The sequence below is a fragment of the Budorcas taxicolor genome, chromosome 4, assembly GCF_023091745.1.
Source record: "Budorcas taxicolor isolate Tak-1 chromosome 4, Takin1.1, whole genome shotgun sequence".
Taxonomy (NCBI): Eukaryota; Metazoa; Chordata; class Mammalia; order Artiodactyla; family Bovidae; genus Budorcas; species Budorcas taxicolor.
This window is the reverse complement of record NC_068913.1, coordinates 121,284,241-121,299,986: the sequence shown is the minus strand read 5'-3', so window position 1 is coordinate 121,299,986 and position 15,746 is coordinate 121,284,241. Positions and strand designations below refer to the sequence as shown.

General features: G+C 58.5%; 1 protein-coding gene across 1 annotated transcript in view; it reads left to right on the top strand.

Annotated features, from left to right (window-relative positions):
• VIPR2 (vasoactive intestinal peptide receptor 2) overlaps positions 1-14,808 on the top strand; it is a 66,420-nt gene extending 51,612 nt beyond the window's left edge. The window contains exons 6-13 of the mRNA XM_052638712.1: positions 2,863-3,004; positions 6,522-6,672; positions 7,638-7,698; positions 8,630-8,699; positions 9,222-9,313; positions 13,037-13,166; positions 13,274-13,315; positions 13,932-14,808. Of these exons, the coding sequence (XP_052494672.1) occupies positions 2,863-3,004; positions 6,522-6,672; positions 7,638-7,698; positions 8,630-8,699; positions 9,222-9,313; positions 13,037-13,166; positions 13,274-13,315; positions 13,932-14,105 (862 nt within the window). The 3' untranslated portion in view covers positions 14,106-14,808. The remainder of the gene's footprint in view (positions 1-2,862; positions 3,005-6,521; positions 6,673-7,637; positions 7,699-8,629; positions 8,700-9,221; positions 9,314-13,036; positions 13,167-13,273; positions 13,316-13,931) is intronic.
• The last annotated feature ends 938 nt before the right edge of the window (positions 14,809-15,746 follow it).

The window sequence follows — 15,746 nt, the reverse complement described above, 5'->3', positions numbered from 1 at the left end:
GTCATGGGCTTTAGTGTGGTTTTCGTTGTGGTCCTCCTTCTTGGGGTTAGTGGGATTCCTTCAATCTGTTATTATATTTTATCAGTTTCAAAAATTCTTGGCCAGCAGCTCCTCCAATATTTCTTCTACCGTAGTCTCTCTCTCCTTTCCTTCTGAAACACCATTTTCACATGATAAGTATCTTCAGCATTTCCTGTACATTTCCTCTTGTTTCTTTATATTTTCCCTTAATTTGTTTCTCCCTACTTTAGACGTGGGCTTCCCAGGTGGCTCAGTGGTAAAGAAGCCTCAGTGCAGGAAGCACAGGACATACAGATTTGGTCCCTGGGCTGGAAAGATCCCTTGGTGGAAGAAGTGGCGACCTGCTCGGTATTCCTGCCTGGAAAATCCCATCGCCAGAGGAGCGTGGCAGGCTGCAGTCCGTGGGGCTGCCAAGAGTCAGACGATTAAGCACACATGCACGCAGGGCCTTAGACACAGTCCACCAATCTGTTTTCCAACTTATGATAATACCCTATTTTACTGTGTCTAATCTAACATTTAAACCCAGCTATTTAATTCTTAATTTCACGGGGTTTTTAAATTTTCAATTTTCCATTTGATTTCTACAATTTATTCCATCCTCTAACCAGTATCAGTTCAGTCGCTCAGTCGCGTCTGACTCTTTGCAACCGCATGGACTGCAGCACGCCAGGCCTCCCTGTCGGTCACCAACTCCCGGAGCTCGCTCAAACTCATGTCCATCAAGTCGGTGATGCCATCCAACCATCTCATCCTCTGTCGTCCCTTTCTCCTCCCACCCTCAATCTTTCCCAGCATCAGGGTCTTTTCCAGTGAGTCAGTTCTTCACATCAGGTGGCCAAAGTGTTGGAGTTTCAGGTGCAGCATCAGTCCTTCCAATGAATATTCTGGACTGATTTCCCTTAGGATGGACTGGTTTGATCTTGCAGTGCAAGGGGCCCTCAAGAGTCTTCTCCAGCACCACAGTTCAAAAGCATCAATTCTTCGGCACTAAGTCAGAAGTAAAGGGAAATATTTATTAGCACACCATCCTCTAATTTTCTTGGATATATTAATCAGAACCATTTTATAGTCATGTCTTAAAATGCCAGTATCTGGATCCCTTTCTATTCTGTTTGATTTTTGTTTTTCCATTTTTAACTGCATTTGATCATTTGGTACCATTTCTGGCATATTTATTAATTGATTATTGAAGTTACATATAATTAAATCATAGAGGCTTTAGATGGTATCGTACCATAGAGAGGATTTACTCTTTCTAGCAAGATGGGCCAAGCCTGAGCCAGGCAGGGATTGAGTCAGTCTAAGGCTGCATTTCAGGCTCTCTGAAGGCTTGTTTGTCATTATTCCTAAGTCACAGCCCTTTAGGGGCTTCAGATGAAAACCTAGGAATCCTTCTACTCATCCAACACATGAACACCTTGGGAAATGGAAAAAAAGAGAAGGAAACTCTCTTAAGTAACTGCCTGCAGAATTTGAGGCTCCCTGTGGCTTCCTTTTCTCCACTCTGTTGCCTTGAAAGCCTTAACGTCTTTTGTCGTCCGTTCCATCTGGTGATGCTGCTACAAGTTCTGGGCCTCCGCTCTCTAATCAGCACTGTGCCCTGAAACCTGGGTTAACCCTCAGCCAGGAGATGAGAGGAGGCTGCTGTGCCCGATGCTCCCTCCACAACAGGGCCCTAGTCCTTTAGGTCCCAGCCGCCTCCGCTGCCCTCCAGAGCTCCGTAGACAACTTTTTAAATCACAGTTGACATGGGAGGGAGGTCAGATAAGTTTCTCTTTGGAGCCACAGGTGGAAGTCTGCTTAGAATATATTTTTTAATATCCTTCAAATTTGTAAACTCTACTTCAACTTAATGATCTTGCAAGTGCATTTGTGTGGAACAGCTTGTCTCCAAACAATTAAAAGTCAGAGTTAAATCAAATATCTAATTAAGTCTTCTCCAAAGCAGAATTTAAGTGCTGTAAAATAATTATAAACAAAATGTTCTTAACATGCTTTAGAGAAGCAAATATCACATAAAGTTAAGTTCAAAGACAGGTCCTTTGAGGTGGGTCTTGCAGGAAGTTTGCTGCAGAGACACATGGTGTTCACATCTGTGAAGTGGGGCGTGCTTCTGCAGGCTCAGATGCATCGTGGCTGTGCTATATACATTTATCCCAAAACCCTCTTTCTAGGACTCTGCTCTAAGGCGTGAAGTCAGAAATAAAGGGCAATATTGATACACAGAAATGTGTACCGTAATGCAAAGCAGAAACCATCTTAAATACACAAGGAATACTTAAATTGTGCAGTTCAGTTCAGTTGCTCAGTCGTGTCTGACTCTTTGCAACCCCATGAACTGCAGCACGCCAGGCCTCCCTGTCCATCACCAACTCTCGCAGTCCACACAAACTCATGTCTATTGAGTCGGTGATGCCATCCAGCCATCTCATCCTCTGTGGTCCCCTTCTCCTCCAGCCTTCAATCTTTCCCAGCATCAGGGTATTTTCTGAGTCAGTTCTTTGCATCAGGTGGCCAAAGGACTGGAGTATCAGCTTCAACATCAGTCCTTCCAATGAACACCCAGGACTGACTTCCTTTAGGATGGACTGGTTGGATCTCCTTGCAGTCCAAGGGACTCTCAAGAGTCTTCTCCAACATTGTTCACTTCCATAAAAAAGAAGCTTTAAGATTAAAGCCACACAGGCATCTGTCGAAGTGTTTAACTCTCCATCTCCTCCCTCTTCCCATGACCCCCCTCCCCCCCGTCCTCATCCTCCCTCCCCTTTGCCTTCCTCGCCCCCCACGCCCCCACGCCCTCCCCCACGCCCCCCCCCTCCCCCCGCCTCCCCTCGGCAGGAAGCTGCACTGCACCCGGAACTACATCCACCTGAACCTGTTCCTGTCTTTCATCCTGCGCGCCGTCTCGGTGCTGGTCAAGGATGCCGTGCTGTACTCCAGCTCCGGGACGCTGCACTGCCCGGACCTGCCGTCCTCCTGGGTAAGGCTGTACGGGGCCGGGCCCTCTAGGCAGCCTTGTTTACTCCCGCCCTGCCTCCGACCTCCGTCTGGGATGAGGTCCAGAGCCGGCTTCACCGAGGCCCCGATCGAGGGGCGGGGGGTGGTCCGGCCTGCGCTCAGAGCATCTCAGGGCGGCGGGTGCCGCGGGTGAGGGGCACAGGCGCTGCCCGCTGGGAGGTCATGGCCCGAGCGCTGACGCAGGCAAGACCAGACTTGCTCGAGGGCACCGCCGGGGGCCCAGCAGCAGCTGCGGGCTGGAAGAAGGGGACACGGGTGGGCACGCGTGGCGCCGTTTTCTCCCCCGTGCCCGGGATTCCGAGCGGTGGATGCTTCCAGCTGGCAGGACGGGTACCACCTGGGGGCGCGTGGCCCGGGCACCTGTCCCGGACGCAGTGCGGTGAACGGGCTGCGCAGGGATCACCCGGACTGGTAGTTCGTGCGGTGCAGGTGGGGCACGCGGTGGACTTAGCGGGGCTTTAGAAGGAAGCTCAGTTTGGCGCGTCCACTGAGCGTGCCGCGGCCCAGTGCTTCCCTCCTCCGGGGTTCTCCGTGTCACCCGGTCAGATCCGCTCTTCCACGCGGAGCCAGACCCGGCTCTCCACCGGCAGCCGGCGTGGATGGACCCATTTGCTACCACCGTTCCTCTGGCCTGAAGAGGTCTGAGTCAGGGTCTTTCTAAAACGGTGAAGCCTTTACCGCACTGTAGAGCCGCTGCTTCCCGGCCCGCAGGTTACTATACCCCTGGGGACAGCCCCTCCGCGAGGCGTGTGGACTGACCGCAGCAGTAAGATCAGCAGCGCGGCGCTCCACCCGGACTTCCCACCCCAGGCGGAAGGGGCCCCCCGGCTCTTGTCCCAGGACGGAGTCTCTGCACAGGTGGGGGTCCCTCAGAGGCCAGGACCAGGGAGACCCGGTTCTCCTCCCGCTCAGAAATCTTCCCCTGCTTCTCTGCCTTACTCAGAGCTCTGCTCCAAGGAGCCCTCCTTCCTTAGCTCCTCCTTCATTAAAGGATGTAGTGACCCTGATGGGCCCACAGACACCAGGCCCTTGGCCTGAGCAGCACGCTGTCCTGCTGTGTAGACAGAGGACCTGGCTGGCTCCAGGCTGAGGGAGGTGGAGGTGGAGGGATGGGAACTTGGATGTCCTTGCCCCGGGTCCCACCTGCCTGGGGCGTTGGGGGCAAACTCAGGTTTGAAACATCTGAACAGGGGTACTCCCAGAGAGGAGGGCAGGAGGTTGGGCTGGGGGCTTGACTTTGCCAAGGGTCCTGGGCTCCACAGCCCAGGATAGAATAGGGGGGCAGAGGGGGGAGAGGGAACAGGAGGAAGGGAAGTGAGCAGAGCCTGTCAACACACACAGGTGCACACGTGCATGCAGACACGCAGCCGTGTGTCCTCACACCCAGGGACACACACACTCTTCACAGTCTCTCCCATCAAGAAAGTTTGGCTCCAAGCCTGGAAGGACAGCTCTGAAGACAGGGGCTATGAGTGGTGCTGGGGGAGCCCACGTCCTCGAGTGTGGGGCGCTGGCACACAAGACGCCGGAAACCACAGAAGCGGCCGTGGCCGTGGCCCTCACCTCTGCTGCTCGCTGAGCAGTGAGGGCTCCGGGCTTCAGGCCCACAGAGGTGACAAAGCCTCCTTCCCCAGCCCTGCAGCCGTCACTCCCACACGTTTAAGTAAGATCTCCTGTTTGCTGGCTCTTAGCACCTGCGGACTCTGTAAGTCTCCCCAGGACCGTAGGGAATTGTGTCCCCATAGGGCCCGAGAGGCAAGCGTTTCCAAGTGTGGCCCTGGATTGTGCTTTTGACAGTCATGGAAATGGGAGCAGTTTTCTCATCATTTGCAAGGGGTTGGCCCTCAAAGAAGCCAGCGTTATTGGCTCATAAAGTGGACCTAGAGACAGAACCCGGCTTGCATCCTTACCAAGGCCAGCCCCCCCCCACACTCAGGGGCCTCCTTGTCTGCACTCCTTGGCTTGGGTTTCATCTAAACTGTGGAAACTGCGCTGCAGTCTGGAGAAAAGAAGCGACCCAAGGGCCACCTGAAGCTGACCTTCAGCAGGACCTCCTGCAGACCCTGGGGCTCAGTGCCCTGCACACCTGGCTGCCGTGGGTGGTAGAGGCTCCCAGAAGGCACAGGACTGGCCAAGGACCCGCTGGGAACCAAGCAGGGTGCAGTCCTGGCCGCTGGCCTCTTGGCCTTCCCACAACTGAAGGTCGGCAGACAGCCCCTCACCCCAGAGCCTCTGCCCTTGGAGTGTGTTGATGGCGTATGAGCTGCAGGGACGAAGTGCAGACATGGCATTTTAAACCTTTTACCAAGAAGAAGGAACTGGAATCATCTTAAACACACTTTGTCTTTTTTCCTCCTTCAACAGTTCATCTTGGAAACTCTCTGAGTCTACCAGGGTCCCAGGGTCTCCTTTGAATCTGGAAGGGGTGATGTAGTCTGTGTGACCATCCCGCCAGTAACAGACACACCTTGGTTTCTATTTCTGCCACCACTCGGTCAGGGGGCACTGGCGAGAGACTGGAGGCGGTGAAGGGCACATGTGTTTCAGCTGTAACAAGCAGAGCTGGGCGCCGTGGGCGCCGCGTGTGCAGGGTGCTCCTGCCCCGGCCCCAGGGCTCGCCGTGGGCTCCCTCTCCCCAACACCCAGACCCGCCTCTGCCACTGTTCCAGCAGGGGGCGCCAGTCCCAGGGCCTCATCGTTGGGTTTTACGTGCCTCTTCCCACCCACCCGGCCCAGCCCCGGCGTCCTCCACGCGCCGCACGCCCGCCCCGCCCCCGGCACTGGTGAACCCTAACCGCCTTGGAAAGAACAGAGCAGGAGAAACCTAGTGCCAGGCAACGGGAGCGAGCGTCCTGGCGACGTGGAGCCGCTCCAGGTCAGAGCTGCTCGCAGCCGGCGCCCGCCTGGAAGGCTGCCGCGCGTTTCTTGCCTGCCCACCAGGTGCACGCGTGTGGGTCTGTCCACACGTCATCGGTGTGTCCACCGCATCTGTCCACGAGTATGTATTTGGGCAGCAGGCTGCAAAGATACAGAACAATAGAAATAAAAGTGCTGGGGGGTTGTTCTCAGTGCGTTTATATAAGCTTAGGGATCTAAAGCCTAAATTTCCCCTTTCTAAACACCTGAGGAAATACTTTGTTTGGTGGGTTTCTCTTGTTTTTTACTTTATTCTCGTCTGTTGTCAAGAGTACACAGTGAGGAGGGAGAGAGGAGGCAAGTGGGAGTGAGCGGAGGGTTGGTGGAGACGAGGCGGCCGGGCCCCACGCGGTCGCTCAGGGGGAGCGTCCCCTCGGGCGTGGTGTGCGTCTGCCCGGCCGAGCCGCCCTCCGCCGGCTGCGGGCCTCGCCGCACAAGCACGCGCTCACGCTCGCGCAGCAGGGACCCGGAGCGGCGGCGTGGGCCTCCGGGAGGCGCCTCGCGCAGCAGGGACCCGGAGCGGCGGCGTGGCGCGCGCGCTCACGCGGCCCCTCCCCGTGCAGGTGGGCTGCAAGCTGAGCCTGGTGTTCTTCCAGTACTGCATCATGGCCAACTTCTACTGGCTGCTGGTGGAGGGGCTCTACCTCCACACCCTGCTCGTGGTCATCTTCGCCCCCGGCCGGCGCTTCCGGGCCTACCTCCTGATCGGATGGGGTAAGGACTCGCCCTGCCTGCTAGGTGCTCCCTCGGACCTGCCCGCAAAGATGCTCTCCGCTCAGAAAAACCCTGGGCTGCCCCTGACCTTAATGTTTCCGAAGCCAGAAAGTGAAAGTGAAAGTCGCTCAGTTGTATCCAACTCATTGCAACCCCATGGACTGTGTAGTCCATGGAATTCTAAGCATTCTTACTGGAGTGGGTAGCCTTTCCCTTCTCCAGGGGATCTTCCCGACCCAGGGATGGAACCCAGGTCTCGCCCATTGCAGGCGGATTCTTTCCTAGCTGAGCCACCTGGGAAGCCCTGGAGCCTGGTTTAAAACCATTGTGACTCTCATTCCTCGGGTGAACCCCAACCAGGGCGGGGGGTGGGGGGGGGGGATCAGAAAGAAAGGGGCCTGGGAGAAGAAGCAGGGAGACCGTCCCCAGTGAGGTCCCCCTAACGTGCTCACCAGCGGGGCTCTGCCCAAGCTGGAATCAGAAAGGGGTGAAGCTGCGGGCCCCCACCTTCGCAATGAGGGGTGCCCCTTCAGGTCTCTGCCAAGTTGGGACACAGCCTCTCCAGCACGTTGGTACTAACATCCAGAAACACATGCGTTTCAGGCCTGTGAAGCCTTCTAACACGTATTAAATTATCTTCGCTGCTTAGTAAGGTGTGAGGGTAAGCCTGTGTGTATTTATGAAGCCGCCGCCACCGCCGCCAAGTCACTTCAGTCGTGTCTGACTCTGTGCAGCCCCATAGACAGCAGCCCACCAGGCTCCTCTGTCCATGGGATTTTCCAGGCAAGAGTACTGGAGTGGGGTGCCATTGCCTTCTCTGTATTTATGAAGAGTTTCCATTAATCTGTCCGTCAGAAAGCCCTTGTCCCCGCTGGCAGGGGCTCACAAAGGCTCCCATGTGCGTCCCCATCAGGCTGGTCCAGGTGGCCAGCGCTGGGCCAGGGTGACCAGGTATCTCTCTGCAGGCATCCCCACCGTCTGCACGGGTGCGTGGACTGTGGCCCGGCTCTTGCTGGAGGACACGGGGTGAGTGCTGTGCCTGTGGCTGAGGGGGAGCGCCGCTGACGGAGGGCCTGGCGAGCCGGAGGGCAGCTTTGTGTCTGGGCAGAAGGCAGCCTCTGGATGTTCGGGGAGGACTCAGGGCGGGGGGCTCGGAGACCGGCCACAGCGCAGGTGGAGCTGAACGGGGGCTGGCCACAGAGCAGGGCTGGCATCCGCCAGGCAGAGACAGAGCCCTGTCTTAGGGAGACTGGTGTGGCCCGGAGCCCAGCGGGAGCCCAGCGGGAAGGCATCCGGGCTCAGCCCTCTGAGGCCCTGTGGCTGGGCCAGGCCCGGACGCTTCTGCTGTGTGCGCGGTGGGGCAGGCCGTGCCCAGCCTGAGGCACCCCAGCTCCCGCCGTGGAGCCCAGCAGCTGCTGTGCCTCGTGCGGGCCCGGGTCCACCAGGCACCCCGTCCCAGCCGTCCCCTGCCAGTAACAAACACCCCGAGCATGGCGCTCACACAGCTCCAGTTTATCGGTGTGCTTCTGTCCCTGGCTCTTTGGTCAGCTCTCCAGCTCAGTCTCGCTCACTCACCTGCCGTGGGCACCTGCTGGCAGGGGAGGCCGGGGCTGCGGGTCTAGACAGGCCACACTGAGTCACACGGACTCCACACCCTCCTGTCGGAACCAGCCAGGCTCCAGGACAAGGGTGGGTCTGCTCTGCTGGGAGGGGTGTGGGTTAACAGGGAATCGGGGGGCGTTGTACAAGCCTGCTGTGCCAGCTTCCTCTCGGAGACAGGGCCTGGCAATCAGGAGGGGCCACCTGACAAACCTGTGAGTCGGGCTCGTCGTGGTCGGGCTGGCTTGTTCGGCGAGCCCGGCGTAAGGGGTGTGGCCACGGGCGTGTGTAACCCTCCTGTGCTTGGTTTGTAGATGGAATCCGTGATAATGTGATTTTCCTTCTCTTTCTTCAATAGTTGCTGGGATACCAATGACCACAGTGTTCCTTGGTGGGTTATACGAACACCAATTTTAATTTCTATTATAGTAAGTGACTTCTGTGTGGAAACCTGAGTTACCACCAGGTTGCACTTGGGCAGAGAGCCCTGTGGTGAATACAGACGGCCCCATTCCACTCGGCCTCTCGAGACAAGAGTCCCAGGCTGAGCTCTTCCACGGGGGCTCTGCCCACCGTCAGGAGGAAGAGGAGGGCGAGAGGGAGACATTCCTTTGCGGGGGGGGGGGGGGGGGGGGGCACGGTCAGCTCCCCCAGGTGTGCAGCCTTGGATCTGAACTGGATTTCCATCTGTGGATTGCACGTCTTAATGTTCTCAACTTAACTGCCACAGCCTGGGGTCAACACATAGGTGACGCCACAGACAGACTGCCCTGCTCGAACTTGGGGGGTGGGCAAGGGGAGCAGACCCCAGCTGGGCAGGGCACCAGCGCTCCTGAGCCAGCGGGGCCCGGAGCCCCATTTTGGGTGGGGCTGAGCCGCAGACATCCAGGCCTCGCCGCCTCCCTTGCAGGGGGACTTCACACCCTGAAATGTCATCTCTTTTTGTGCAGGTCAATTTCATCCTTTTTGTTAGTATTATACGAATTTTACTGCAAAAGTTGACGTCCCCAGATGTCGGCGGCAACGATCAGTCACAGTACAAGTGAGTATGTGTTTAGAGCCAGCTTGGAACCACCCTCACCAGCCTCACGCAGCCTGATAACTTGGAGTACCTGTGTAGAGAGCAGAGAAACGGGGGCTCGGGGACCCACACATGACCCCACGTCTTCTCCTTTAGTCACAGGAGTGTGCCCTTGGCCAATTTACAGGGACCCCCGGACATGGAGTGACTTGCCCAAGGGCTAGCTTCGCCATGGCCGAGTCCTTCCCTTGCCCCCAGTGTGGGCACCCTCTAGGGAGCTGGGTGCTGGAGTGCTCTGCCCACTCTCCTGTTTGTGCCCTGACCTCTCCTCCTTGGCCACGCTTGCTCGCATTTCATATTTGGTTCTGTCCTCCCCGTGGGGCCGCAGGGTCCAGGCAGCGCCTCGTGCGGGCCTTGTGCTTGATAACGACTGTTTGGTGTTTGTTGCTTGAATGGTAACAGGAAGGTGGATATCATCTCCCTCGTGAGAAAGAGAGCAGAGTTTAAGTAATCACCCACCCTCATCCAGCTAATTAACAAGGACCGAGAACTCTGTAAGGAACTGGAAGACTCTGTAAATGTCTATCAAGAATTTATAAAGAACAAATAAAGTCTGCAACTGGAGTGTAAACTAAAACTCAGTTCAGTGTGGAGGGGCTGGTGCAGCTGGTCCAGCCTTGGGTTCAGGCAAACGGGGGCGGGAATTGCAGACCCCGACAATGCGTGGCCCCAGGGGGCTGCCCGCCCACCCCAGGAGGGTGGGCCCCCTCAGCTGCGTCCGTCCCTTCCCTCCTTGTGACGCAGGGTGGCCTGGGGGGACATTCAGGTGGCCTCCCCTGAGGTGGGCGGCCCAGTGCTGGTTCTGTACCAGCTGGAGGCCCAGGGGAGGTGACCACCCTGCACCCCGCCTGCCTCCTCACCTTGGAGTGGAGATGCTGGCAGGAAGACAGCCACTATTATTGGGGGGGGGGGGGGGGCTCCAAAATCACTGCAGATGGTGACTGCAGCCATGAAATTAAAAGATGCTTACGCCTTGGAAGAAAAGTTATGACCAACCTAGATAGCATATTCAAAAGCAGAGACATTACTTTGCCGACTAAGGTCCGTCTAGTCAAGGCTATGGTTTTTCCAGTGGTCATGTATGGATGTGAGAGTTGGACTGTGAAGAAGGCTGAGCACCAAAGAATTGATGCTTTTGAACGATGGTGTTGGAGAAGACTCTTGAGGGTCCCTTGGACTGCAAGGTGATCCAACCAGTCCATTCTGAAGGAGATCAGCCCTGGGATTTCTTTGGAAGGAATGATGCTAAAGCTGAAACTCCAGTACTTTGGCCACCTCATGCAAAGAGTTGACTCATTGGAAAAGACTCTGATGCTGGGAGGGATTGGGGGCAGGAGGAGAAGGGGACGACCGAAGATGAGATGGCTGGATGGCATCACTGACTCAATGGATGTGAGTCTGAGTGAACTCCGGGAGATGGTGATGGACAGGGAGGCCTGGCATGCTGCGATTCACGGGGTCGCAAAGAGTCAGATATGACTGAGCGACTGAACTGAACTGAACTGAAGGCTGTGAGCGCTGATAGAGGGAATCTTCAGAAGATGCTTAGTGCCCGGCCCCAGCAGGTGCTGTGACGGGGTGTGTAAGCATACACACATGACCGGGCCCCAGTAAGTGCCGTGATGGGGTGTGTAAGCACGCACACGTGACCGGGCCCCAGTAGGTGCCGTGATGGGGGGTGTAAGCATGCACACCTGACTGGGCCCCGGGCTGCGGCAGGCTCTGCCCGGCCCTCGGTGAGCTCAGGCCACAGGGGAGCAGCCTTCCTCCGGCACTGTCACTGCCCGGGCTGCTCCCAGACCAGCTGCAGCCCCGGCCACCCCTCGACGGCACTCCCAGGTTCTGCAGGTCTAGCTCACTGCCCCCTTGACCTTTCCTTTGGGCTCTGGGGAGCGATCGTAAGTGGATGGTAGACAGCGGTGCTTTTGTTTCGGAAACAAAATTACGTGCGGATAATAGAATCTACTCTTTTTCCAGAGTAACAAAAGCAGAGCTATCCGTGGTGCTCGCCTGGCTGTATTTTGGCGTGTTTTCCGTCTCCATCTCATAGCAGAAGTGACAGATCCCAGGCACAGGGCCCCAGGGGTCCCGCCTCTAAGCCCCCTTTCTAGAGACCAGCAGAGTGTCAACCACAGGAGTCCAGGCAGATCCCTCTGACATCTGCTTAACGGGCTGCTCCCTGCAGAACCCCAGCCTCACTCGCCAGGCAGACACCGGCCACGGTGCTGAAGGCCGTGAGGCCACCATGTGCTGTGGTCAGACAGTCAGGCCTGCACATGCCAGTAGGGGCTCCTGAGGCCTCCTGGCCCAGCGAGGCCCTGGTCACACGCACAGCTGGGGCAGAGCTCGGGCAGATCACCCAATACGAGGAAACCGCTTGTGAACTCTGCAGGTGTCTCAAAATACGTAAACAAAGGGGTGACTTCTTTCTGAGTATTCGGTTCAGTTCAATTCAGTTGCTTAGTTTGTCTGTTTGTGACCCCATGGACTGCAGCACGCCAGGCTGCCTGTCCTTCACTGTCTCCTAGAGTTTTCTCAAACTCATGTCCATTGAGTCAGTGATGCCATCCAACCATCTAATCCTCTGTCATCCCCTTCCCCTCCCGCTTTCGATCTCTCCCGGCATCAGGGTCTTCCCAAGTACTGGCGCCAACCCAGCAGAGCAGGTGGAGAGGAGCCGGAGGCGCCCCTCCCTTGGTTCCCTCCACGTTGCCAGGATGAGGCTGGTCATCGGGACGGTGGCTGGTGGGGTCATGAGGGGGCCCAGCCACTGCCTGTCTGCCCATCCTCCAGGTGACCCCAGGGCTCCTGACCCTCAGGCCGTGTTGGGGTCGCTGCATCAGATACAGCCACGAGGACTCCCCCAGGAAGAGGCCAGGTCACTTGCAGAGACCTGATGTAACTGGGTGGGGGGCAGCTTGCATTCCAAGTCTGAAGAGCCCCCCGATGACTCTCGTGTGCAGCTGTGAGAGTCCCTGGCTCACGGCAGGTTCTCCAAGGGGGTTCCGCTGAGCAGCTGCAGCGCCTCTGTGCACCTGAAGCAGCTTCTCGGGCTGAGGCCCAGACGCTGAGTCAGAGGCAGCCTGCTGCCCCTGGTGCCAGGGCCGGCGCAGGGGCCTGGGAAATGCTGACTTAGCGGAGATGACCTGTACCTGGTTGGGGCGTGGGACAGGCTTGGGGGTAGGTAGGACTGAGTTCAGCTGTCTTGCTTTCAACACCACTGCAGTGAGAAGAAAATGTGCTCTTTGGTTAGGAGGGTAAGAGCTCCCCAGCAGGGAAGTGAGATCGGATCCAAGCTCTCCCACTCCTCAGGTGTCTGGGCCCCCCAGCAGGGTCGCCTGCAGGACCTGTCCACGGCTGTCAGGGGGACACGGTCTCGCTTGTGCCCAGGGGCAGCCTTGCAGCACCTGCTCTTTGGATCTGAAACTAAAACTCGCCCCGTCCTCCAGATGCTGGGGATGCTCTCCCCATCTCTGCTGCTAAACGAGGGACACACAGGGCTGTCTCACCTGCTCAGACCAGTGCCGCCCTTTCCGACTGGCCAAGATTCCCGAGAGGGCTTTGCTGCTCTGCGGGGCAGAGTGGTGCTCGCCCCTGCGTTTTCACGCCCTCCCAGACGGGCGGAGGTGTGGCTGCGTAGGGAGGCCCTCGGTTGGCCAGAGCTGACCGCTGTCTCCGCTGCAGGAGGCTGGCCAAGTCCACGCTGCTGCTCATCCCGCTGTTTGGAGTCCACTACATGGTGTTTGCTGGCTTTCCAAACGGCATCTCCTCCAAATACCAGATTCTGTTCGAGCTGTGCCTCGGATCCTTTCAGGTGCGGCTGGGGAGGCCGCGCGTCCCAGGCGGGGACGGGGCGGGGGGCGGGGCGGGGGCGGGGGGCGGAGGGGCCGCAGCCTCTGACCAGCACCTTCTCCCTTTCAGGGCCTGGTGGTGGCGGTTCTCTACTGCTTCCTCAACAGCGAGGTGAGTCCTGGGGGAGCACAGGCTCCTGGCTTGAGGGGGATTCCTTAAAACACCCCTAAAGGACCTGCTTCCCTGGGGGCTCAGACAGTAAAGAATCCACCTGCAATGAGGGAGACCCGGGTTCGATCCCTGGATTAGGAAGATCCCCTGGAGGAGGACATGGCAACCCACTCCAGTATTCTTGCCTGGAAAATCCATGGACGGAGGAGCCTGGTGGGCTACAGTCCATGAGGTCACAAAAGAGTTGGACACGACTGACTGACTTCACTTCAAAAGACCTGGATCCGGTCCACCTTCTAGAGGTCACCCTGCCGGGGTCACTGCCGCTGCCGGTGCCACTGCCGCTGCCGGTGCCCACGGCTCTCAGCTCAGCCCACCCATGAGTCTCAGCTGCCTCCGGCTCCGGGTCAGAGCACTCTTCTCTGGCACCCCCTGCGTCCCCATCCTCTCCTGGTTCCCAAGCCCGCTTGACCCCGTCCACGGATATCACAGCTTCCACACCCAGAAGTGGGCTGCAGGGGGAGATTTGCTCCGGGAGCCGCGGGGGAGATTTGCTCTGGGGCTGCAGGCCCCCAGCTCCCGCCCGCTGAGCCCATGCCGCCGTGCCCCTCCCCAGGTGCAGAGCGAGCTGAGACGCACGTGGCGTGGCCTGTGGCCCAGCCGGCCCTCCGCCCGGGACTACCGGCTGCACAGTTCGTCCATCTCCAGGACCGGCTCCGACGGCGCCCTGCAGGGTCCCCGCGGCTCCCGGGCCCCGTCCCTGCTGCAGACGGAGACCTCGGTCATCTAAGGGTGCCTCAGTGAGGGCCCGAACAGACTCAGCGCTGACCCCCCAGAGCCAGGCCTGGCTGACCCCCCGGGGGACTGGGGGACCTCGAAACCACCCGGGACTTAAAGCTCAAGACTGTCAAACTCCAGCAGTCAGATGCTTTCTATTTCACGTTGTTTGGCCATGCAGACAGACCCATTTTCAAAGAGACTAGCAAAGACCACAGTGGTAGAACCCAGGACTTGGGTCCAGCGACTGTGGAAGAAAGGAGGGGTTTTCTAATCTCAGCGCCAGTTCTCGGGGGGCACAGGCCTGAGCTGGGGCGCTGGCCCTCAGGGACGTGGTTACCCCCTGTTTCTGCATGACCTGCGTCGCTGGTCTCCCACCCCCAGTCACGGGGGCGGCCCACCCCGCTGGCTGCAGGACATGTGGGCCTCCCCCCGCTCCGAGGGCTTCCACGGAGCCTCCCGCAAGCTCAGCTGGGCCCCTCGCTTCCGCACCCCCGGGCGCCCGCGGCCCCGCCCTGCTCACACCACAACCGGGCTCTCGCCTCTCTGCTGCTGCGCTCGGTTCCCCAGCCGCTCTGCGGCATCAGGCCCCGCTTACCAAGGAGACCAAGGAGCCTTCGTCTTGGGGCATCACAGACCTGAGCGTGGGTGCCTGTCATCAGGGTGGCCGGCGCAGGGCCGGGGGGCAGGGCTGCGCTGAGGAGTGGGCTGGACGGCCGGGGCAAGACTGGGAGGCTTGTCACCCAGCAGAAGCCCCCTGGGGGTGTGCCTGGCCCCCAGTGAGAGGAGCCTGGCCCAAGAGCGTGGGGCAGCCGCGGGGGGCCCGGCAGCAGTGTCCCAGCTCAGACAGCGAGCAAGCGTCTCCGGGCCGCCGTCTGGCACGGGTGCCGCATAAGCACCCGGGAGTCTGCGAGCTGCCAGCGCCAAGGCTGCGAGCCTGACTGGTGGTCCGGCCCGAAGGGAGCAGAGGGGAGGCTGCCTGTCACTGCCCGTTATCAGGACAGAGGTGACCCAAGTGCCCCACGTGTCACTGCAAAGTGCTGTAAACGTGTGCCTAGAATGCCGCCGTGCGTGGCCACCTGAATAAAGCCCATTTCGTGTCTGTTTGCTGGCTGACTCTGATAGCATCAACATCTTGAGGACGTTCAGAGGAAGCCTTCCCGCCTGTGAAGAGGAGCTCGGGCAGAGGGTGGGCCGGTGGGGACGGGTGGGCGGCAGCTCAGGCCTCTGGACTCCGTGGCTTCCTGGGCACTAGCACCAGTCGGAACTGCTCCTTACGGGCCTGGTCAGTGACGTGTCCATGCAGGGGCTCCCGGCACCCCGGAGGCGGGGAGGGGGCTGCCGCTCCCAACACAACACCCTCGCTCCACGGAACCTGGGAACCTGCTCACCAGGGCAGGGCTGAGCACACACGTGCTCTCATGTATATGTGTGTGTGCGTGCGTGTGTGTGCATGCCTTCTGGGAGCAAACTCCTAACTGCGGCATTTGTGCCACTGCTGCTGCGGTCGCTTCAGTCGTGTCCGACTCCGTGCGACCCCATAGATGACAGCCCACCAGGCTCCCCCATCCCTGAGATTCTCCAGGCAAGAATACTGGAGTGGGTTGCCATTTCCTTCTCCAATGCATGAAGGTGAAAAGTCAAAGTGAAGTCA